This window comes from Harpia harpyja, chromosome 18 (assembly GCF_026419915.1).
Source record: "Harpia harpyja isolate bHarHar1 chromosome 18, bHarHar1 primary haplotype, whole genome shotgun sequence".
NCBI classification, from domain to species: domain Eukaryota; kingdom Metazoa; phylum Chordata; class Aves; order Accipitriformes; family Accipitridae; genus Harpia; species Harpia harpyja.
Genome location: NC_068957.1, coordinates 18,536,219 through 18,560,086, shown reverse-complemented (window position 1 = coordinate 18,560,086; position 23,868 = coordinate 18,536,219). Strand labels below are relative to the sequence as shown.

Here is a 23,868-nt window from a genome sequence, read left to right as displayed (position 1 = left end):
CTGCAGCCACGGAAGGTGCTGGCCTTGGGGCAGCGCATAAGCGTGGGATCTGTAGGGACACCTGAGGTCTGGCTCCAGGTCCCGTCCTCGCCCACGGAGAAGGTGGCACAAAGACCAGATCAGGGCAATGCTGAGCGGCTGCTGCCATCTTACTGAGTTCTCCTCAGTGCAGCCACCAAATCTACTCTAAGAATGATCCTTATGGACCTTAAACATTGACTTTTCTTTCAAGTGAATGATCTAATATTTATGATTTCAAAAGTCAGTACGGATAGTTCAGGATTGCAGGGTAATTCTGTTCATTATCTTAAAGAAGAAGAAATAGGCAAACCTTACTTTTTACATCAAAGCGTGATATTGTTATGAACTTTTAATATACCAGAGCATATATCTGAAATTGCATCTTTTTTTTTTTTTTCTGATTGTTTCATTTAAATACTTTGCTTAGAATCCCTCTAATAGGGATTCTGAGATTTAAAACAAGATAAAATTTATGGAAATACAAATGCGTCTGTTTCTAAGATACCTTTGTTTTCACTGTGTCCTTAAATTTACCATAACCTATTAGATTACAAAGCAAATCATAGAAATTCCTTGTTGCTGGATACCAGCCTTCCAAAATGCTGAATACTTAAATGTAATGGAAGTATCCCAGAAATGGTTGCAGCTGGGCTGCAGTATCTAAGTGTTCAGTACAGAGGAGGGTTTTATCATAAAAAACCCACAAGCTTTTGTATATATTCCTCTTTTATGTAAGGTAAGTGTATGGACCTGAATGTCCTGCAGTCCTGAATTTATTTTAATGGCAATATTTTTAATGGAGCTAGTAAGACAGACTGATTTATACTGTGGATCAGAGCCTACATAAGGGGCTTCCCCCAAAGCCTTGCTCACATGAATATTAAGTGGATCAGGCCCTCTAAAATCCTTTCTTCCAATATCTGCAGAGACATCTTTCATTTAGCCCATATCCGTGCACTGCGGGGAAGCCACGGGAGTTGTAGCCCGCTCCAAATGCAGGAGGACTCCTTCTCCAGTCCGTTCTCTCCTCCTTTGCACCCCTGAGGGGTATCATTGCTGTTCCCTTTTGTCACCTTCACTGAACATTTGCTCTAAGACCATTTGCTTTGCAGTGCAGTGTGATAATAAAAACTCCCCTTAATAGTAAGGGGAACATCCTCAAATGCAGCTGTGGCCAGCAGAGCGGTTGCACAGCGCTAGGACTCTGCAACTGCATTTTTTTAGAGCAAACCATAACCATAGTCCACCTGGTCTCCAGATGGAGCATTAGTCAGCCTTGTTTAAATTTCAGAATTTGTCTTCCCTGTTTACGGTAGAGATGGGGAGAGGTTGCAGCCCCTTATAGCCGGCTGCTGTTTTGGGCTACTGACAGCATCTTGGGCCCAGGAGTCCACCTTCTCCATCATTTTCTGTCTAGAGCTGAGTGGGATGTTTGCCTGAAGATCCCTTTCGACTTCTGACTTGGGAGCAATTATTTCAAGCTCTGCAGACCCACTGCTGCACGCAGGGTTCACAAAAACAAGGTTGCATCCACAATTGTGGAGAGTTTAAAAGAAAGCTGAGATTTTGGAGCACAGTTTAGGCAGGAAATGAAACACGGACTTGAGGAGCCATACCACTCACCAGACCTCAGTTTTAGCTAAGAGTCTGTGATTTGAGGAGGTGCCTCGTGGAAAGGATTTCCTGGCTGAGAAACAGATTTTGACTCATTAAATGTGTTAAATAGGGCAAGGTTTTAAAGCAAGGCAAAATTTATTCCCCAATTTTGGCAAGACAAAGAGATTTCAAGACTTATAAAATAGGGAAATATAGGAAATGATATCCTGCAGAAAGCATACAGAGATCCAGGTGGCCAAGCCAAGGATCGCAGAGACCTCACACTAACGTATATGTTCATAAATCCAGCTGTGGCCCACTGCCTCTTATTTTGCAGCTCTAGTTCTCTGTCAGCTTGTATTGCACAAGGGCTATAGTAAAGATCATCTCTCCCTTAGGCATCGCCAAGTTTTTCATTACGATGGCTATTATATCCTTATTTTAAACAGCGCAAACGTAATAGGGAAAGGCTAGGATGCAGATAACTTTGCATTATTTTATGCTAACACAAACTGATCACAGTAGCCAGCAATTTATTTTCTTGTGGCTTTTTTGCCACCCTTTCAGTCATATCTGCTCACATGAGAGTCGACCCCTAGAAGTGCAATAGCATCTCAGACCTGTTGTCGGTGGCATTGGGGGCCGCGTGGCTCTGCTGTTGGCCCCATCAGCTTTTGCTGGTCACGGACAAGCCACTCGCTGTTGCAGAAGCCAGACTTGGACCTGCTGCTGTGCGAGGACGGTGGGAGCAACGGCTGCTGCTAAAGGGGACAGTTCCCTTTTTTGGTGCAGTGCCAACGTCCCCTTGGCTCGGAGGCGGCAGCTGGGGCAGCCCAGCTGTGTGTCTGGCTGTGCCGGCACAGGACAGATTGACCGCGCACCCCTCCGGCAGCCGGTCCCTCTCCCCTTCGGCAGAGGCGGTCGGCAGCAGAGCCAGCGTTACTCCCCCGCAGCCCTTTTGCAGCTTCCGATCGTCTGTGCCACAGCAGCTGCTAATCCCACCGATGTCTAAACCAGCTTCTGAGCGCGCCCAACGCTCGTCTTGCTTCAAAATAGAGCGTGTACGTTTACGGCAGGAAAACATGTTCAGCCGCTGAGGGAAGCAGCTGAGCACCCATCTCAGTGGGGGCCCCAGCCCTCCCCTGGCAGAAGTCGCTCAGCCTCGTATCTCTGCTCACTTTGCCAAGCACAGCCCAGCCAGGAATCGCTCGCTAAAACCTGTCTCCGTGGCTTGTGGCCGTGAGCTGTGTCTTCTCAACCGTCCCAGGCTTTGCCCTGTCCTCAGCTGGTTTGTAGCACGATTTACAGTGCCCATACTCGTACCCTTGTGCTGAAAATAACCAAACGCTTGCCCTACTCATAAATATGCCATTAAGAAAGCACCTTTCAAAAGAGAGTTCCAGGTTCTGCCTGGATATTGAGCTTTAAATTGTGCTCTCCTGCCTACACGGAGATCAGATGCTTTTTGGGGTTGAACTGCAAAAGAGGGCTCTCCAAGGGAATATTTACTGAGTCAGAGAGGGAGTATTTTCTCCCCCAGACAAATTCAATCATTTGATAGAACACATGAGAAATCCATTTCCCTTAGCATATCCCTTGCTGAAAATCTAAGTTTTGTTTGCCAAAAACCGTAGAGAACTAGAGGATTTTGTTTTAGTGAAGAGAACGCCGTTTCTGTTGATTTTTCGCTTGAGGCGAGTGTGAGGAGGAGCTGCGTGTGTGTGTGTGTGTTTGTGTCTGCATGTACACTTCTGTGTATGAGAGGGAGAGAAAAACGCAGGTATGATTTTATGATCTCCTACATTTATTTATTAGTTCTGGATATTTCCACCTGCTCTGTTATATTTGACCACTGTAGGCAATTCAATGCTCAAAGGTGCCAGAACCTTAGAGCAGAGCACCTGTAGTTCGTGGTGTGTCCCTCAGCTGCTGGTCCCCCCCCCCAAGCCCATTGCACCCCCTTTTCACCCAGCCGGGGTGCCGAGATGTTCAGGTTAACCCGGGACAGCACACGGAGCTGGAGGTCCAGCTGGAACAGAGTCTGTTTTCACCAGAATTTAGTCCTTTGTCCCCAGTGTTTGCTTCTGGCCATGCCTTTATCGAAGCAGGATGTGCATACGTTTGCTCTTTGGTTTTTAATACGTTCTTGACAACCCCACACCCAGAATTCAGGATCTGTATTAAATGCTGGCAAGCTGCAGATTTTCTTTTAATTAAATATGACCATTTGGGGATTGTCAGGCTGAAAAAGGAATTTTTAATGGGTCATAATTCTTAGCTTATACTTTTGAAAATTCAATAATTTCAAATTCATAATTGAGTTTTAAATTCAGACAGTGACCATAAATACCACACTTCAGCCTGAAGCAGATGGGAGTTTTCCAGCCAAGTAATAAACCATTGGAAATAAGAGCCAGTTTGGCATTACTTCATCCTACCTCTGCATTTATACAACAGACTGGAAGGAGATGTTTTGCATTGTGATAACAGTTCTTGAAAATTTTCTTAACCACCCTTTATTTTTAATCCTACATATTGAACACAGAGTACTGTATTCAACTCATTATTACTTGTGTTCAATTGTAACAAATCCATGAATCTAAGCTATGGCAAAGCAAAGCTTTTTTTTTTTTTTTTTTTTTTTTAATTTACCACTTTACAAACCGGAATCTTCGTTTTTTGAAGAGACGTTTCTCTGCTTATAAATACTGCCACTATTAGCATATATGCAAGCATAAACGCAAGCAGAACATTCGAAGCAGCTCAATTTTGAAAGCACAGATTTAGGGCTTGATCTAAAGAATATGCTGTCATTTCATTTCATTTTGAAGTTATTTAACTCTGTTTTTTCAAAACCATTCTCTCAAAAAGAGAAAAAAAAACCCTGAGTTTTGAGTGGAAACATTTTGAGATGTTAATGAAGGTTTTTAACTTTTCTGAATTTCATCTTGCTCCTTCCTTTTGGTCAAAAATGTTTACTGAATTTGATCTGAATTTGCAAAAAAAAAGTTTTGATCATCTTGAAAAACTTTTTGTTTGTTTTTGGATCACCTTTTTTTTTTTTGCACTTACTGACAGAAAAAAAACCCAAAACCAAATTAAGTATGTTCAACTCTACTCAGCAGACCCTGGATTCTGCTTATGAGGCAGGTAAGTCCTTTTAGCTCTCAATACCTCCAATTCACCATCTTCAGAATGTGGGAGATACACTGATACCCTCTGTAGATAATTTCTGAGCTATTGGTGGAAATTGCTATAGAAGAACACGATAGTAGCAGTATTGTTCTATAGCACCCACAGAAATTAATCTATGCATGAATAGGCATTTTTTATTTTGTTCTGGTAATTATGGTTTAACTGTCTATCTAATCTGCATACTCTAAAAGATTAATTTTGCTCTCCATCTCCTTTCTCTCCTAGCTTTGTTTAACCTCATACCTGTGGGTTTACGAGTGGTGGCGATTCAGGGGGTTCAAACAAAATTGTATCTGGCAATGAACAGTGAAGGATACCTATATACATCAGTAAGTAAACATTTTTAATTTTGTTCTCACTGAAATTATCGTAAGAACTTAGTAAATGAATAATTTACTGTTCCAAGGAATCTGCTTATAACCTATAGGCATGAGATTTGACAGCAAATTCAGTGTAGCGGTGATAGTCTGGTTTTAGCTTATTACTCTGTTTCCATTATGAATATATATGGATGCATGGAATCAAACTGTGGTGCCTTTGATGCAAACCAATGGTCCCAAAGTGTGAAATAAAAAAAACACCCCACAACCGAAACCCCAAACAGAAAGGATGCTTTCTCTTGGTCACTGTGGACTGATTGGGCTAATCAGTGTGGGGTACGGAGGGAAAGGGACGACTTTGTGAATCACATGCATGCCTGAACACATTTTATATCTTCCCATATAATCTCTATTACTGTTATTAAAAAGGATTAGAGAAAGTAATTTTTTTTTCTGTTTGGCTAGGATTTTTAAATTGAAATGGAATTAGGTGCCAAAATCTTATGGCTTCAAGTTGCTGAGTAACTAAAGAAATGTTTTATTAGCAGTTTTGATGAAGAATGTCAGTTAATAATTTTCAGTGGCATTTCTCAAGAGAGCAAACAGTGTTTTTATGAAAAAAAGAAAAAAGGACATTTTAAAAAATAGACCATTTTTCAATTAAAAACATTTAGTTGAACTGTGTTCAGGAGTTTTAATTATAAAGTCTTAATAGATTTTTCCCAAGGAGGAAAATAGAGGAAAATGTAATTTATTATCTACTACAAATTATTCTCTTCTATGAATGATTCCCTTAAGGTGCCTCTAATACTGATAACAATTAAGTAAACTTACTCAAATCTCTCATTTGTTTTGCAGTCCTGACAGCCGGGACAAGGGGCAGCTTTGCATATTTTTCCTCTTGTATCTGCCAGAGCAAAAGCAAATTAGAACTGGTTATGCTGTGGGACAAAGTAAAATTTCAGTGAATGGCATCGAACTCTGCTTTTCTTTTTACTCTGGCTATTTGCTTAGTGCGGTTAATCCACAGATCTGTTTGCAGGGCTGTAGCCACACAGCCAGATCGTGCAAAGTCCCCTTAATCCCGCGTAGTCACGGTCCTGAGGCTGCACGGTGTCATTTACGTTTGCACTGCAAATGTACCTTTGACTGCACCGTGCGTTTTCATTGACATTGGCATCCTCAGCTGCACTCCTTTTTGGCTGCCCACTCGCCGAGAGAGCACTGTGCCGTGCCGGCTTCTGCGGGCTCAATTCTGCCTCGGGGAGCGTTGCCTCGGGGAGCGTTACCTCGAGTCGCGTCTTTGGGTGGGATAGTGAGGTTTGTACAGGAAGCAAAATTCCATCACCGTGCGCAGCGAACGTGCTTGGTTTGAGTAGGTCAGTTCTTTCATTGCATACATTCTGGAAGAATTGGGTATGTTTTTGCAAAGATGCAGAAAATGGGATGGGAACAGATTCTGCCACTGTTAACCTACAGCTGAGCACTAACTTCTCATTGTGAGACATAACCCTGAAGTCAGAGGGACCACTGAGAGAACAAAGGATCACTTCTAGTATCCCTCGATGTGAGGAGGAGGAGCAGAATATGACCCTTATTTAGATTAAGCCCAGCTTTTAGTTTGGTGGGTATCTAGGCATCTTAGGCAGAGCTCAGAGATTCACTTTGGTTCTAATTTTTGGTGTTTGCATTGATTAGGGATAGTTCTTCATGTGGTCTTATATGTTAGCATGAATAGCATCTTCCTTGAATCCTTTAGTATCTGTGAATTTAATAGTTTATGCCATTGCAAAATTAACTGGTGACATCCCTCTATTTTCCCCTTAGTAACAACGGTCGGTTTTGTTTCTTTATTAGGCAGCTATATTTTCTTACATTTATTCTTTTATTCTTCTCGAACCTGATGGGCTTGGCAAAGCCTTAAACAGACTTTAGTCGTGTTGTTGTGTCCCAAATTCATATTTTTAAATACTTTTCACAAAGACGGGTGTCCATTTAATGTTGATCTACTTTTCCAAAGCAAGTTTCCATCTAAGTCCTCAATAATCTTGGGGTTATCACCTGCTGCTTTCTGGTTTGGTTGGTTTGTCCTTTACAATAATTGCAAGAAACTGCCTTGGCAGTCAAAACCCAGCTCGTGTCTCTGTCAGCACGCCCAGGGAATGGACAAGTGCTGGTGAGGAGCATCTGTCTGCCCCTACTTCACCTGCTATGCAAAAAAAGGTTGCCAGAACTGCAGTTCCAGCACCATTTTTTAAGTGTTTCTAGCACTTCTTTTGCTGATAATGGTCCTTTCAGCAAGAGATACAGTCTGATGCATGGGAAATTAGCTCTATATTTTGGGCTGGATTCTTGGTTGATGTAAATGAGTCCCAGGAGAGCTCAGCTGATTCATACCAGCTGAACACTCACCTGTTCAAGGGATGCCAACAGGGAGTCCGGGGAACAGATCAGCTCAAGTAAATGACATCCATCTCCACATCCTGAGGGTTTCTAAGCCCTTACAGGGATGTGTTCCGGAATGGGATTTGTCAGGAGCAGACAGATGGCAACATGGGATTGATCAGGAGGAAAAGCCCCACAAAAGACTGTCAAATTCCTGAAGCAAAAATATAGGGAAAACCAGAAATGTACTTAAATTGTCAATAACTATAACAGATAGTTGCACCATTTCCAGAGAGAAATGAGATTAGTATTGATGATGCAATGTAATAGGGAGGGAGAATATTGTGGTCTATGTCATGATCACTTGCTTTTGGTTTTATTGCAACTCTAGCGCTTCAGTCGTGCTTATGTCTGTGCAGAACTGTTTCCTTCAGATTGCACTGCCGAAGGTTATAGATTCGTTCGGTAAATGGTTTGAAAAACACCCTGCTAACGTGCCATCCCTGTTCCTCACCCCGTGCTACTGTCTGTGTCGTGCACCTGATAGCACCTTTTAGCCTGAAACACTTCCAAAACACTGCGCCTGATAAAGAGGCCATTAAGTCCACGGCAATTACCCCACTGGTAAATAGGTAAATAAGACATCTGGCTTACGGGAGGATAAATGGAGGCTCAGCTAAGTGCTTTCCCACACTCGCACAGGAAAGCACATTAGGGGTAACACACCAGGTGTCCCATTTCCATGTATCTTGCACTAAACTGCAGTATTAAATTGCAGTTCCTTTTCGTTTCAGTGGCTGCGGTGAATTCTCATATTTTGTTCCTTAGGCTATATTTTTTAGGTTTGGGCTGTGCAGCAACAAAATGGACTTAGCTGATTCTGACCGTCCTCCATATGTAGAAAATATGTCCTAGCCACAATCCATTACAGTTGCTGGCTGATGGAGAATATCTGCGGATCCAGTTTGCTAATTTGTTGAGCTCTGGCTTTGGCCTTGCCTCTTGCTCCCTAGCAGTCTGCCAGGATGGGGATTCAGGTATCTGACCTCAGAGGTAGTCTGCAGTGTGGTTTGCTTCTGATCCAGTGACTGTACACAAGAATGAGGTGAATTTGCTCCATGAGGGGATCAGTGATGTATAATAAATCTGAAGAGAATAGATATCTGTAGTTGGCTGCCAGAGTTTATAGATAGTTTGCGGCGTCTGTCAGTTAGAGCAAAAATAAGATTTTTAATGTACTGATAAAAGTTCCTCAGGGACAAGGCAGCAACTCAGCTAAGCAAAAAAACAGATATTATGTTAAAATAAATATATCATTATCTACATTTGTTATAGAAGCACATTAAAAGTCCTGGACTGCAGAGAAGGGAAGCGACCTTGGTCCTCCCTGCAGCCTGCCATGCTGCCACTGCTCGCCCCGCTCTGAGCAGCGGTGCCTCCTCTCCGCACCAGCTGGAAAATGCCTCTTCGTATCCCAGAACACCACCACATTTGAAATGGGTTTTTTTCTGTAGCTGGTTTCCTACCAAAGTCGATGGGAGTTGTGTGACTGCACCTCCCAAGCCGAACCCACCCTCACAATTTTATTTGGAGGGACCTTGTCAGGACCTATTTGAAGCCGTAGCTCTTCCTGCTGTTTGATGCTTGAGCCTCCATTTAAAATGAAAACACAGGGTTTGATTCATCCCTTCTTACACCAGTGTCAAGCTGCTGCAAGATGACTTAAACAGTGTTATGGTACTGCTGTCTTACGTAACCACAAAATGAATCATGCCCTTTTGTATTTTAGGATGGCTTTTATTTTCTCTTATTTTTCTTTCTATGAATGATCACGTCTTTCAGATGACCACCATATGTGCTACACTTGAGTTTTTCAGGTTTCACACCCTATGAATTCCTTGTGTTCTTTCATTGTCTTGAACAAAAGAGTGAAAAATATTTTAAGGATCTCTGTGTCAGACACGTAGTCCTAGAGCTATTGCTTTCTCATTGAAGTGATTGTGATGTGACAAAGGAGGCTCACAGTGATACAGAGCAGCAGCTGAGTGAAGTTCATTAGAGGGAAGGCATGTATGTAGGTGAAGAGAATTTGGTGTACCACTTGAATTCTGCATAGGCTGAAACATAACCCAAAATACAGCAAATTTTTAAAAATAGCCTGAGAACATCTAGCCGTGTACTTTCCATGAACCATCATGTCAGAGTTTTTAAAATCATTTAATGATTGTCAGTGAAATGCATATTTCTCCTATAGAACATTTCAGCTCATGTAATTGTGTGCTTGTCTAGCCTGGACACATTGTCAGAAACAATAAAATTAAATATGTGCTGCTCATTGCATCCTTCTGGCTGGTCTCAGGAGCCATGCAACTCAGCTTGTAAAGAGTGTTTGTTTTCCATCTTGTCTTGTTCTGGGTTCCTGTGATTTGCCAAAGCATTTGATTTAATAGCGTCACATCTGAGCAAGCTTACAGCTTCTCCCAGGTTGGATAGAGTCCTTGTCTAAGAGTAGTCCTTTGCCCTGATCATGTGTGATAGGGCCCAGTCTGTCCCTCCTTCCTGCAGCCTTTCAACTCATTTATTGGAAATTCAGGGCATTCAGCCTTTTGTAGGATGGGTATTAGGAAGTATGCTACATGGCAGAGTTGTTTATGCTTGCTTTGTTAGCTATTTTAGGATGTCCAATATTTCTGAGTTAATAGAGCTGCTGTACGTGGCTTAATTTTGCCATTTCTCGTCTGATGCGCTCGGTACAGAGTTAGCATGGGTTTAAGGAGCACTTTGATTTAATACCCTGTGCAGAATTTTATATATAATTTACCCTAAGAGAGCATTCAGCTAACATTGTCCTCTGTATGTAAAATAGATTGTCATATATAAGTTTGGTACCTGCACAGAAAGTAAATATTGTATGAAGCGTGCACGTTGATTATAGCCAAGAGAACTGAAATGTGATTAAATTCTCAGAGTGATTCAAAAATTGGTTTTGGTGAGTTGGAGAGAAGAGAAGTTTGTGCATATTTTAATACTGAGCAGTGCAGCGGAGACCTGCTGTAGCTAATGGGAATGGCTGGGGCATTTATAATGAATTACTGGCAAAGAGCATTTTTCCACCTCAGGGAAATAGCATAAACCAAGAGATAGGGGAAATAATCAAAAGCTTCATCTAGTTAAATTTGCATGTCAGTATAAATCATTTTTTACCATGAATGCTCAAGCGCAGACTATACCTTAATATAGTTCATTCTCTTCAACGATAGGGTCTTAAATACAGCTGCAGCACATTTTTCTTTTCATCGCAACACCTTGCTCTATGCTGGATAAATGTGCAACGTCCTCACAGAGAGGAGGGCTGCTCTGGCCCTCCCGCGACCCGGAGTCGTGCTGACAGCCCCGACTGCCCCACAGCAGAGGTGGGAGAGAGGGCAGGCGAGGTGTGGGATCAGCGCTGGGACAGGAGCATGCTCTCAGGAGGTTCCCAGGCGTTGTAGAACCAGCCTGAACTGATAAATGTTTTCTGACACCTTCAACCGTGGATACCGCTCTAAATTATGCCAGCAGCTAAGCTCAGCAGATGCAAACGATTGTAGTTTGGTTCAGTCTTACAGCAGAGATGCAGCCCAGAGGTGGATGCTGGCCGGTGCCTGGCACAGGAGAACCTTGGTGGGTCTCCGTGCAGCATCGCAGGCTCCCGATCGCGCTGCCCAGATGGGCACTCCCTGGCTCAGGCTGTGCTCGCAGGCTCAGCCTATTACCAGGGAATCTGACCGTGAGTTTTGGGGGTTAGTTGTGAGCTGGACTGTGCCTGGCAGTGTAGCTGCAGAGCCCGCTGCTCCCAGACTTGTCTCCCCACTGCTGAAGGGACCGGCCGCCTGTGGCTGAGCTTGCTGTGCCTGTCCGGCCCCGCTCTGTGATGTGGGACACTCGTGGGGGTCGGGTCCCTGGGGAAGCAGAGTGGTTTCCTGCAGCAGGTCTTCCTTAATGAGGTATGTGCTGGTCTGTCTTAATGATACGTGCTGTTGCTCAGTGGTGGGCTAAAGAGATGGGTGCTGTTTCGTTCAGGTGCTTGTCTCTGCTGGGATCGGTGCGATTCTAGGTTTCGGGAGACAGACTGCCTGCTGTCTCCAGCAGAGGAGCGGGGAGGGCATCACCCTCCCATGGGAGAATTATTAGGAGACTCAGCAAGCTGAAAGTCTTGGAGCTATTATGCTGCTTTTCTCTACAAGTCATCCCCCAGGCATCTGAAATCCACAGAGGTCCCACTGTGCATCCATCCCTCACTGCAGGTGGTGGGAGCTGAGGATACTCAGCACCTTCTACGATGAGGCTTCAGAAGAGGAGCCAGAGTATGAGAAAGTGATGCTTCAGGACTGTGCACCGCACAGATCCCGACAGACCTGCAGTTAGACACCTGTGCGATGGTTTCCTAACAGAGTGGCTGTTAAAAATCAGCAGTGAAATTGCTGTTTGTGCAAGAACAATTTCAATGTCCTGTGAGATAAATAATATACATGTGAAGAAGATAAAAGACTAAAAGCTCTCTGTTAGTCATTTGCTAATCAGTGCCAAAGTCCTTGGGTGAAAAGGCAAAATGTCTTTATAAGCTCAGACTTCACATGTTGCTCAGAGCAGAAGTCTGGGACTCGGCAAGCTCAGAAATGTGACTGAAATGGCAATGTAGCTCATAAGGCCCAGTCTTTCAGTTCATTGCGCTGCTCACTGGGGTCACAGTGACACAAAAGCAGCGTGATGCCAAAAAAATAGCCTTGGCAGAATTTGGAGCTGGACCTGAGTTCGGTAGTTTGGCACCTGGATCACACACCGCTTGCTTCCAGCATTGCGTTTCGGCCCCACGCCAGCAAACAAGGAGTACTGAGTTCCAGGACTTCCAGGCTACTCACAACTCTTCACCGTCACGTTGCAAAGCATGTTTGGCAAGCGAGAGTTGTAAGCAGATAAGGACTTGAGCAGACGGCGTGAGTTGCAAAGTGTGAGAATAAGAGCATTGCCAGGTTCTCGGCGTGTTCAGTTGGGATTGTATATTCAGATCCCCAAACGACGGAGTACGTTGCTATGATTCAGCAGAGCCAATGAGAAATGTGCCGCTTTTCTCTCCTAAATTTGGTGTGGATGCTAGGTGTTGTGACCAGTGGCATAGGTGCCTGTGGGGTGATAGGTGTGCCTGCTCCCTGTAGGGCTGGGCTCTTCTGCAGTTTGCTGGGAAAATATGTATATTAGTATTCATGTGGATTTTTGAGTTGTTGCTTTTTTTTCGTGATGTGTATGGAATATGTTCAAGATCAGAAGCAAGATAATTTTCCACACTTGCCCTGTTTTTTAAAATGTGGTTTGATTAAAAGAAAATACCATTATGAAACCTCAGCTTCTTTCCTACGCTTGCCTTTCCTTCTAGAAAGCTGACTTCCCTGCTTCTGCCCAGAAGGGTTTCCCCTCCCTCTCGTGCTGCAGGTTGAGCTAATGAGCAGCTCTTGTCACAGTGACTCAGCAGCACTTCTGCCTTGTTACACTCGCTCTGTAACCTGCCGACGAGATGGCTCACCCCGATGGCGCTTGCAGCCTGCTGCTAGCTGTAAATGCCCATGTGAAGATGAACGTCTAAACAAGACTGCTGGAGCAATCAAAGACAGTCTCCAAGGACTCCCCAAACCAACAGGAGTGGGTTGGTACTGGAAAACAAACTCAGAACTTGAGTAGAAACTAACCCAGGGTGACAATGAAACACAAGGATTCATCACATTTATTAAATCTGCAGAAAGTGTTTTCCACGCAGCACGTCATGCAGCTGGGGAACTCATTGCAATGGGATGCCGAGGGTGCCATCATTTTTGTGGGTTCAAATATCGTTTAGGTAAATTCTTGAAAGAAAAACACCACAAAATACAATGATGTCATGTTTGGCTTGGAAAAGTCCTGAAATCATAGCTTACCAGAGGCTGGGGAAGTGTGCTGGGAAAATATTGGGATAAAATTCCCTTTTTCTTATGCTGTCCCATAGGCATGGGCCAACAACAAGCCGACAGCTTGAGAAAGATGTGTCCTCACTGGTCAGTCCTGTTGCTGCATCCTGTTGATGTTTTCTTTATGGGTTAGTTTTCAGGAGGCCGTTGCTGCTCTGATGAGAAATACCCAAAAGTGTTAGTTAACCCTGGTTAAGGATATGCAGGAAAAAAGTGGTTGTGTTGTGAGTATGGGACTGGGGTGAGAACGGGCTGCAGGAGAAGCTGAACGAGGAGATGGAAGTGTGCCTGTTCCTGCATATGCATGTTCCCACGCCTGTTCTTGTGTGTGCCTGTTGCTACAGGGCAGGACCCCGAGCCTCGGCTGGTGCAGCAGTGCTAGGACAAACAAAATTTGGCAGCTCCTCTGCTAAAAGAAAGTAAAGGGCAGTTCAGTTCCGCAAAATGACTATCCATCAATCCAGGCTGGCGTCATCAACAGATCTGTCGTGTGGGGGTATTCAGAGTGACTTTATTAAACACATTTTTGTGTCTTTTTATCTTCATGTAGCCCTGCAGTTGCAACAGTGCTAAAAGGAAGTGAATTCAGTTCTGTTCCTACTTGGCAGCCTCAAGAGAAATGTTTACTGCTTTCTGGCCGTTTACATCCTTGCAAACCCACTGAAAGCATCCTTTTCCTGGCAGAACTTGTATTGCAAGTGATGAGGTGCAAAAACTGAGAATCCAGCTTGACTGTAAAAGTTCACATTGCATTTGCAGTGTTGTCAGTCAAAAGGCATCTTTTGAAAAGTCTACTAAGCAAAACCGATGGGGAGTCAGTGGGCAAGAAAAAGGGGTTGTTATCCCCAAGATTCTGAGTTTTATGGTTGCGTTGGGGAACTGCAGCACAACTGAAAGGGGTTTCCAACAGAAACTCTGTTACTTCAGTCACAGAGAGCCTGAATGCCACCCTCTTGGCATGACTTCTCAATACTGAAATCAGAGACACTTCACTGAGTCCTAGAAAGCAGGATAGATGTGGTGTGCAGTCCAGAAGCTAGGCAGGGACAAAGGAAACAGAAAAGTTGTCATATTTAGATTATGCCCTTGAAGCCTTGGTTTCAGAAACTAACTTTTCCATAGATAAGCTAATTCTTGGAGGTAGACCTGCTGAATTCCTGGATCAAAAATCTAAAAAGGGTCTGGGAAAGAAAACAAGTCTGTTGAGTAAAAATTGTATCAAGAAACTTACATTTCCATACCGAACTGCTTTCATTAGGCAATCTAGGATTAACAAAGGAATCCAAAATTTAGAATGGATTAGGGAGACTTTGGATATAATGCCAATATAATAGCTTTTACCAGCAGATTGGATGGTTTAAATAATTGAACAGATAAGACCTTTCATATTTTACATTCTGTGGATGCTACAGGTGCTATCACATTGTTTTTCATTTTTGTAATTTTACCCAAACAGCACTGAATATTGAGCGGTACAGTTCTTCTAAAATTAAATCCACTGGGGAGCTAAGCAAAACAGGCATGATAATTGGTGAAGTACAGTTCTGTTTATTTAAAGCCTCAGGAGGTATCTAAAAAATCAGAGAGCTAGTTTCAGAAGCACAGCACAAGAGACTGTCTGCTTCATAAAGCAGTCTTCCCCTTTCCTTACTCTGATAACATTGAATGCACATTAATGAAGGAGGCAATTTAGACCCTCGATCCTCATCCCCGGAGCATTTTCAGATATAAAAGAGTCCTATTATGAGATAGCGGTGTTCCTCTTGAACCCAAGTGTTGCTGGGACCTTGCATTTGAGCTGGCTGGGAATGGGCAAACCTCAAAGGACTTGGGAGGGCATGTTTCCTCAAATGACAACTCCAGAACTAATGTTTTAAGAAAATGGGTCTGAAAAGCAAACTGAAAAGAGTGGGCTGTTCCTCATCCTGTCAGTACTTGCGGCCTCCAACTAAACTGGAAGACCTACCGTATTTTTAAAATAAGGATGTCTCGTGGAGCTGGTACGCAAATTAGAAGCAGAGTTTCATAAATACGAAGATTTCAGTTCGGGTTTTAGGCAAAAAGTTCACATCATTCTCATTCCATTCTCGTTATTTCACACCAGTGTGCTCAGATCTAGAGGAGCATCTGCTGCCAGCTGAGCCATATTGACACTGACAGAAGGTACAATAAGCTCAGAGTAAATAAGTGAATGATCTGAAACAGAACAAAAAGCCAAAGAAATTCTAATAAGTGGAATAGACACAGTGCGAAGTACAGATCTGTTCCCTTCACCTGATGAACTAAGAGTTTAATGGGCTTGATATTGCAAACCCTTTCTCATGTAAGTAATCCTTACTCAAGCAAGCAGTTTCATTGACTGCCTGCCAGAGGAAGAATTAATTTATCTGAGTAAGATTTTCAGGATCTGGACAAGACAGTCATTGATTTGCAATATGAAATTTCTGTGTGATTAAAAAAGGAACAGAGCATTTAGGAGGCCAGTGAAGCTTAATGACTAAAATAAGTCCCTGCTTGCCTGGAGACAGGTCCCAAGGCCTCGAACGGTCATCAGGAATAGGGAGAGCAGCAGACCTCAGTCCTGGATGCCCAGAAGATTTGTTCGGTGTCATGGGCAGGACTTGAGCCCTTGGCTTGGAGCCTTCTCTGGAACTGGATGCCCAGAGCTTCATTTTGAGCCATGCAGTAGCTGGACTAACGCTTTCCTGCAAAATAGTTCAGCAAGTGCAGAACCAGGTGTTTTGTTGTTCACAAATAATCCCTCTTTTCAAACGCCTTGTGCTTTTGGACATTCGCTTTTAGGACTTAAAATTTTCTGGCAGACCCATATGAAAATCTCTAGCACTCCAGGTGCGGGGGAACATTAGCAGCGGGCTTCTTCTGCAATGCTATCACGGCACCAGGAGCATTGTGATAAGGTTCACCAGTTAGTACAGCATACTTTCTTCTGACACCTTTCTGTGAAAGGCAGTGCATGCCTGGTGTCACGGATGAGCAAGGATGACTGAGTTTGTGTTACCACTATTGGGCGTCATGAAACTGGAGCCAACTTCACTCACCTATTTTTGAAAAATCTTGACTTTAATTTATGCTTTAGCTGCCTCTGTGTGAAGCAAAGATTTAGTGTGTATTCTAGACAGAGAGACTGGGAGCTTGCTCCACGGGCAGTAGAGTTCAGCACAGACTTCCTTAGGCTTTTTCTTAGGGAAATTATTGCAGCTGTGTTAGAAAAGACCTGATAGAGCTTTATGCAAATTGTTGACTTCTACCACATTAGTTAATTGTTTCCCAGATTTGCATTTCTAATCAGTGAGATGCCAAAAAACACCTGTACTCTCTAAGTGTTGCACTAACAGTTTATATTTCCTTTAATTATGCTTGTAGGAACAATACCAGAATGGCAAGCATTTATTATAAATAAATTGTAGGTCTTACAACTAAACTATAACTAATATTTTCACAAAATTATGTGCAACAGAAGTGGCAGGGGGAGGGTATTCCCTCCTCCTCAGCCAATTGCCATTGCACTGATGATATATCTTCCTGAACAGTATTGATTTGATAGCACTAAAAGCACGTGTTTATGCACCATCTCTATCACAGAGCCCAGGCAGTGCTATCTTGAGATGCCATACAGTCATTTCCCCATGGTGAATCCCTGAAGATCTCGAAATTTTCAGCTGAGAAGGAGGCAGTCTTGATCTACGAGTGGCTTGGGAATATCTGTACTAAGGAAACCAACCTCCTTTTGTGCTGTTAACTGAGAAGATGAGTACAGTCACCCTGGCTTGGCTGTGAATCATCTGATGAAGCTTCATTTGCTACCCAACGGCAAACCCTCTGCACTTGCAGCCCTTCATTTTATTATCACAGGAATGACAGTAAAAGAAGAGAAGTGATTTTTTTCCCTCTCATTTAATACTAGGCTTTCTGTTTTTGAGCTGTTTTGTTTCCCTCTGGCTCTGACAGTCTTCTAAACAGCACTTGCTTCTCTTATGAAACAATTGGAGTTAATGTGGGTAATTGTGATAGTTATGGCCTTTAGTTTTTGATATAGCAATTATCCAATCTGTACTTTTTTACTGAGTCAAGCAATGTTGGTAAAATTAAGTTGTCATTAGACTGATCTCTCTGGAGACCGTTTGCTACAGTAAGGCCAAATCCGAACATGTCTACTCTTTCTCAAAACAAATGTTAAGTAACCTAGAATTGAAGGTTTCCTGTGCCTTGCACCCACTCAGGTGGTACCTTCCACATACCCATGTCACTGTGTCAGCTGCAGCAAGGCCACACACGTTATGAAGGGAAGAGTTTGGTTCTTCGCTGTTTTGGCATTTTTAAAGCTCTGTTGGTAGAGAGTCTTGTGAGGTTTTACAGGTCATGTAGTTCTTAAACTGAAATGAAAGCACTTCAAGCTGGAGGTAGAAGTTTCCATTTCTGGAGGACAGCAATAAATACAGGCGATATGTAAATAGCCCAAATTACTCTTCTAAGTAGAGTTTTGTGAGCTTATATTGATTACTTCAAAAATGGATAAATATATTTTCTTTCCACCTTCCTAAAAAGTGGGTTCACAAAGCTACAGAAAATTTCATTTCTCTCTCACCTTCGAGGTCCTAAAAGCCCAATAAAATTTTATTTCCTTGGCAAAGGTCTTCTGAAATAATATTTTTGCATCACTACCAACCTGATGCTACAACCATTTAGTTTCTTAATCTAATGATAAGGAACATACCTGTTATACAGAAGATATGGATATAAATCCATATAGAGAGAATAAATAGAGATGGACAACACCCAAACCTTTAAGCAGGGTTGTGGAGCTCTGTGTAGTTACATGCTGGAACCTGGAGTAGAACTTCAGCTGAGATCCAGAGCAGGGGCAGGGAAGCTTCCAACAAACAAACACTGGAAATAGAGATGTGCCTTTTCTCCTAGTCCTGGTCTCTCCAAATGTAAAACTTTTGGCTCAGGCTCAACTTTGATTTAAGAAAGCTTACTTGGGTTTTTTTTCTTTTCTTTTTTCAAATAGAAATCCCCACAAAGCTAGCTCTTGTGTTTTAACTTCATAGCATGAATTTAATTTCAATGCATGATTTATTTGTTCTTACTGGCTCATTCAACCCTTCCTCAACACTTTCTACTGGTGTGGAGATATTAGTCTGTTGCTCACATTGGTGTATAAGATTTAGAAGGAGGCAATCATGCCCCTAAGGCTAATTGCATCATCTCTGAAAGACTGGGTGTGAATAATTCTTTGCTATGGCTAGTTAGAAGCATTCTGCTTGAAAGCCTCTTCCAGTCCATCACATATGAGAAGCTACCATACCTGTTCAGTAGATATTCTTACAAGAAAGCTGTTCTTATGATCAGGCTGTATTTTTAATTGGGATATTAAGAGTAAAGAATTGTATTTCTGCTTAGAAAACCTGAGGGGTTTTGTGATTTACAGTCACAGGGATCATTCACACCCATATCCAGAATCCATCAACCTCATTGCAAGGCTATAACCTTGCCTGCCAAGTCCCACTAATGGTTTTGGTTTTGGTCAAGTAAGAAATGATAGGAGGTTGAAATAGGGACGGTCAAACCCTCAGCAGTCACTGTAGCCCTTTTCTAATACTAGCAGCTCTGGGAAGGGTCCCTGATTAGAGCAGTGTCCTTGGTCACTGCTTCAGAGCATGCTGCTGGTGCAGGAAGAGTTGCACTGGGATGTGCAAATAACAAACTGGAACCATCAAAGGGAGCATGTGGAATGGCACATCTCAAACAGTCCTGGTATCCACCTCTCCAAGCATTTATTTTGCACACCTTACTTTAACAAGTCACGTCAGCATTTATCACTATTCATGTCACTCTGTCACTTACAAAGTGTTTTATCAGTACATGGTATTGTGTGACACCGCATATTACAGCAAGCACAATACAAAGAGCACTGTACCAAGTGGCAGTTCAGCTCAAAAGAGCTCATTTCATTTCTCAATGTGATTGATATCCACCATCAATTTGGATGTTGCATACCTGCTCACAAGCATGAGTGGACTGCCCCTCGCGAAGCGTTTGGCCGCTCTCACAGAGCCTCCTCCCTGACCCCTGATTTCGAGTGGCACGCTGCACGGGATGCTGCATCGGCTGATGCTGCATCGGCTGCAGCTACGCAGTCTAGGTGCAAGCCAGGCTGCTCTAATTCATGCCTGTTCCTAGAGGGGCATTGCTGCAGAGGAGGGTGAGGTGGGGTATAACCAAAACGCATGGCCACATGTAGTGGTGAAAGGTTCACACTGAGTCCTGGCAGCCTGACCTTTTCCCACAGAGGCTCCCGATGAAGGGAACTTCGGTATCTTTAGCCTCTTCTCCAAACTGATGAAATAGCTGTATACAGGTTTACATTGTGCGTAATGTGCAAACAGCTCAGAAATTGGCTTGCATCAAAATCTGACATCTCAACAGCTCAGGCATTATTGAAAAAGGAGGTGGGGAAAGATCCGAGATTAAATTGGGAGCTAAATGCTGCAGCTAGGCAATCTTCTCTGTGCTGAGCCAAAGCAAGCCCCAGACGTCTGTGGGCCAACTCTGTTCTCATGCACTTAAGTCCGCGTAGGTCTTGTAGGAGAGAGAGAGAAATTGGTTAAAAATAGCTGAACTCTTCCTGTTCGGTTTGGTTGCATCCTGGGGAAAGGATAAGAGCAGTAGTAATACTTTCATGTCTCCTCCTTTTTAAATCTCTGAACATGAATCACTGAGACCACAGTACGCAGAAGGATGAAATGCTAGTGCTTGGCCAAGCTATGGCCCGTCAGTGTCAAAGCCTGTGCTAACTCCAGCAAGGTCAGGTTTTCATGCTGGTATTTTCATTTGCAGGGTTGTGTTTGTAAGCTTTTGGAAAGAGATGAGTCATGCCCTTCTCCACCAGCTCCATTCCTCTACCCCTTGATCTCCTTTTCTTTCTATGAGTCTCTGTGAGCATGTCACACAGGCTAGGGAAGCAACCACTCAAAAATCCTATTACTCTTCAAGCTGACCTTTTCCTGGATGATATTATGACCCTTTTGTCCTTAGCAGCCTCCTGGTATCCCACTTAACAAACACCTTGACATGCAAACGTGTGGACAGTTCAAAGTACAGTCATCTAAGCCTGGAAAAAAAGAAGATACCTCTTTACGGCCCAGTAATCGATGCACAGTAGAGCTCTTGTCACTGTGGGGTGAAGCAAGAAACCTTTCCCAAGATCTTGACTATTCTGCAGTGATTTCCCCCCCCGCCTGTGTGCGTTACAGTGGATGAAAGCAAATTAAGGATCTGAGTCCAGCCCTGTGCCCACACCTGTGTACCTGGTGCAGTCAAGAAGATTGGTTGAGATCAGGCACGTGGGGATGAGGGAGACCCACATCCAGTGCTCCACACTGTCAGTGCAAAGAGGGTGGGTATTAGCTGAAAACCTGTGGGTATTTTTGCGCCTTATTAAAATTGTGCTTGCTTGGTTTAGTTATTAAAGCTTCTCTATTACTTCAACTGACTCTCCTCCAAATTCTGTATAATAATTCTGGGAAGATTTGACTGGCAGCAAGCACTGGATATTGACATTTCAGAAATCATTGCTTTTATTTTATCAGTGGGGTTGGTGATAGGACCTCAAGGACGTCTGGTAGGTTGTAAATTTAGATTCACCTGTTCATGTACTTTTCTCCTCTTAAATAAGGCAATTTGCCTGTGAAGTGCTTCATAAGAAAAATTTTTGAGACACTATCTGGAGAGTACAACATTTCAGTTGTAATGAATCCTGTTAGAAACAGATGATGTATTATGATTTTTTTACTGCAGCACAACAGTGAAGTGTATTTTGTAGAGCCTTGGAGAATGCATGTATTTAATAATCGGTATAGAAGGAAATTGTAAATAATTTAGAAACCATGGTGACTCAAAAGTTGTGGTTTTGTTTAAGCACAGATAACAGGCAGTTAAAAAACTTTCACACATCCTCTTTTCCCCTGAAAGTTAATATAGCTACTGCAACATAACATCAGACTGTTGAAGAGAAAATAAGGTGTTTGGGAGAATTTTATTTAAATTTATTTCTTTACAAAATTTGTCAGGGAGAAGTACATCAGAACAATGTTGCTGTGTTTCCTTAAGTGTACATACTGTGTTTGTGTGCCTGCTTGGTCATCTGATGATATATCTGACTCTACTCCTAATAACTTTAAAATCTATTAACCAGTTCTGACAAAATATAGGAGACTGAGCGCAGTTTTCAGAGATATTTTCTTGAAATTTTCATTAAATAAGGTAGCTGGGTAAGGAAGAGAGAGCTGACCTGCTCATGGCCATAAAGAAAGAAACATTGCAGCATAGCTCAACTCTTACCAAACCCAGGGGAAGCCACTGGGGAAGCAGGAATGCCCTCAGGTTGGGAACCATCAACACTTATGCTTTACTAGACACTAGAGAACCCAACTGCTTAACCGAGCCCCTGGGAAACGAGGCTCCGTTCAAGTGACTGCTTGTGAAACTGCCGGTTTTTAAGGCCCAGCCCGATAGTCGTTAGGGCTATTGGTTATCTCTGGTGTATCGGATGCCGCTGAGGATGTAACCAAGAGCAGTCTCCGTAGTGCAGCCACCGTGTTGCAGTTTCTCATGGGGAGAAGGGTCAGAGTCAGAGAAGTCTCATTGAAGTCTTGAGTTTGTCCAGAGGCCAGGAGTGCAGTAAATCGGTGTTCTTGGCTATGTTGCCTACCGTACAACAGTATTTAATAAGCAATCTGCATCCAGCAAGCTGATATATTTGGAAGTTGTTCACTCCTTTGGCTGTGGGGCATGCCAGAACGGTACTTATCTGTGTTGTTGCTTGTAATGGGTAAAGGTGGCAAAAAATCAGGGTTAGGGCAATGTCTGTAATCAAAGACTGTAAGAACATGTTAGTAATATTCACCATTACTGCGAAGGCTAAATGCCAGTCATAAGCAAAGATTTGTTGTTGCAAGACAGGCGAGGATTTTAATCATAAAAGGATTCCTGTGTCAATTTGTGTGCTTTATCTTCCTAGCTGTGGCCCTGGTCCTACAAGCAGAGAGCTGATCGGACAGCATCGACTGCACCATTTCTGTTTCCAGAATTGGAAACTGGGAAAGCATGTATCTGTGTGTGTGCGTGTGTGTATTTTAAATGCTTAGCTTTTCCTTTAAACCCAGCAGATCAATCAAAGTACCGTAGTTCTTTGTAAAAGGAAAGACATTCTCATTAATTTTCATCCCCCACATGTAGCTTATTGCATTATACTGAAAAATCTCATCTGAGAAATCCTTCCATAATGCAATATGTTGCAGAATAAAAAATGGAACCATTCACCCCATTTATATTTTGTTTTTCAGGGATTTGGACGATACCATTAGTCTGTTGGTTGTAGCAAGTGTTTCTTTGCTAACCCAGGTGCACTAATGTAATTCATCAAGGTGCACAAACACAATTTGTTTAGTGCTGGCTTTGGGTGCCATGGGGCACGTGTCTGCTCTAAAAATCCTCCAACTGAAATTTGGTATCTTCACCTGCCCTCTCCAACATCCTTGCTGGTGTGCTCAACGCCTGCCTCATTTGGAAAATGCCTGCAAGTTTAGACACTTGGCAGAGTGTCTGGAGGTTAAGTAAATGCAACTATCAAAGTAGTAGGTTCCATTTAAATGTTGGGGGTGTCTATTAAAGACATATTCCACCTTCAGTCCTTGATGCTTTTTACCTCTGCCCCACTGTGCTCTTTTCCATTTAGATCCAAGCTTGTAAGTGTTTTAGCAGCTCAGTGAGCCTCAGCTATCACAGAGCATCACGGCAACGTGGTGGTGGTGCCTGGCATCTGAGCTGTCCTGGGGGCATTAGCAAATGTCCTGCTGAGCTGGTGGGCAGGCGTCCCCCCGGGCAGGTGACATGTCCAAGCCACCACCAGACAGCAGAGTTCATGCTGAAATGCAGTCTGGGGGTGACCAAGGTGCAGAACTCAGAAGGTTTCCCATGAGATGGGATAAGTTTTCATCCTTCTTGGCTAGTGCAAGCTAGGATACGGAATGTATTTCCCCAAAGAGCAGCAACAGGTATTCCCCAAAATTTTGCATTATGAAAGGCTGGTGCAGGCATTGAGTGTGCAAGACAGCAGTGTGTGTCCTCGTTCCTGTAACACGGGACTCCTGCTGTGTGCATGAGTTCAGTAGATCGGTAAACACGGCTCTCCCAGTTGTCACTGTGCAACTGTTTGGGTACCCTTTCCCACCCCAGGGAGCTGCTGGAAACTTCAAGGCAGAGCCCAGGCAGCCTCCTTTACTGTGAACACCCAGACAGCCCAGAACCCCCCACTCTTACCCTCAGGTGCTTTTTAAGCTACTGCTCTT

At 43.3% G+C, this 23,868-nt stretch overlaps 1 protein-coding gene across 5 annotated transcripts in view; it reads left to right on the top strand.

Moving 5' to 3' along the window:
* Window positions 1-23,868, top strand: part of FGF13 (fibroblast growth factor 13) — a 266,520-nt gene that overhangs the window by 204,597 nt on the left and 38,055 nt on the right. For all 5 annotated transcript variants that reach the window (XM_052813808.1, XM_052813805.1, XM_052813807.1 and 2 more), the window contains one exon: window positions 5,038-5,141. In XM_052813808.1, coding sequence (XP_052669768.1) covers window positions 5,038-5,141 — 104 coding nt within the window. The remainder of the gene's footprint in view (window positions 1-5,037; window positions 5,142-23,868) is intronic.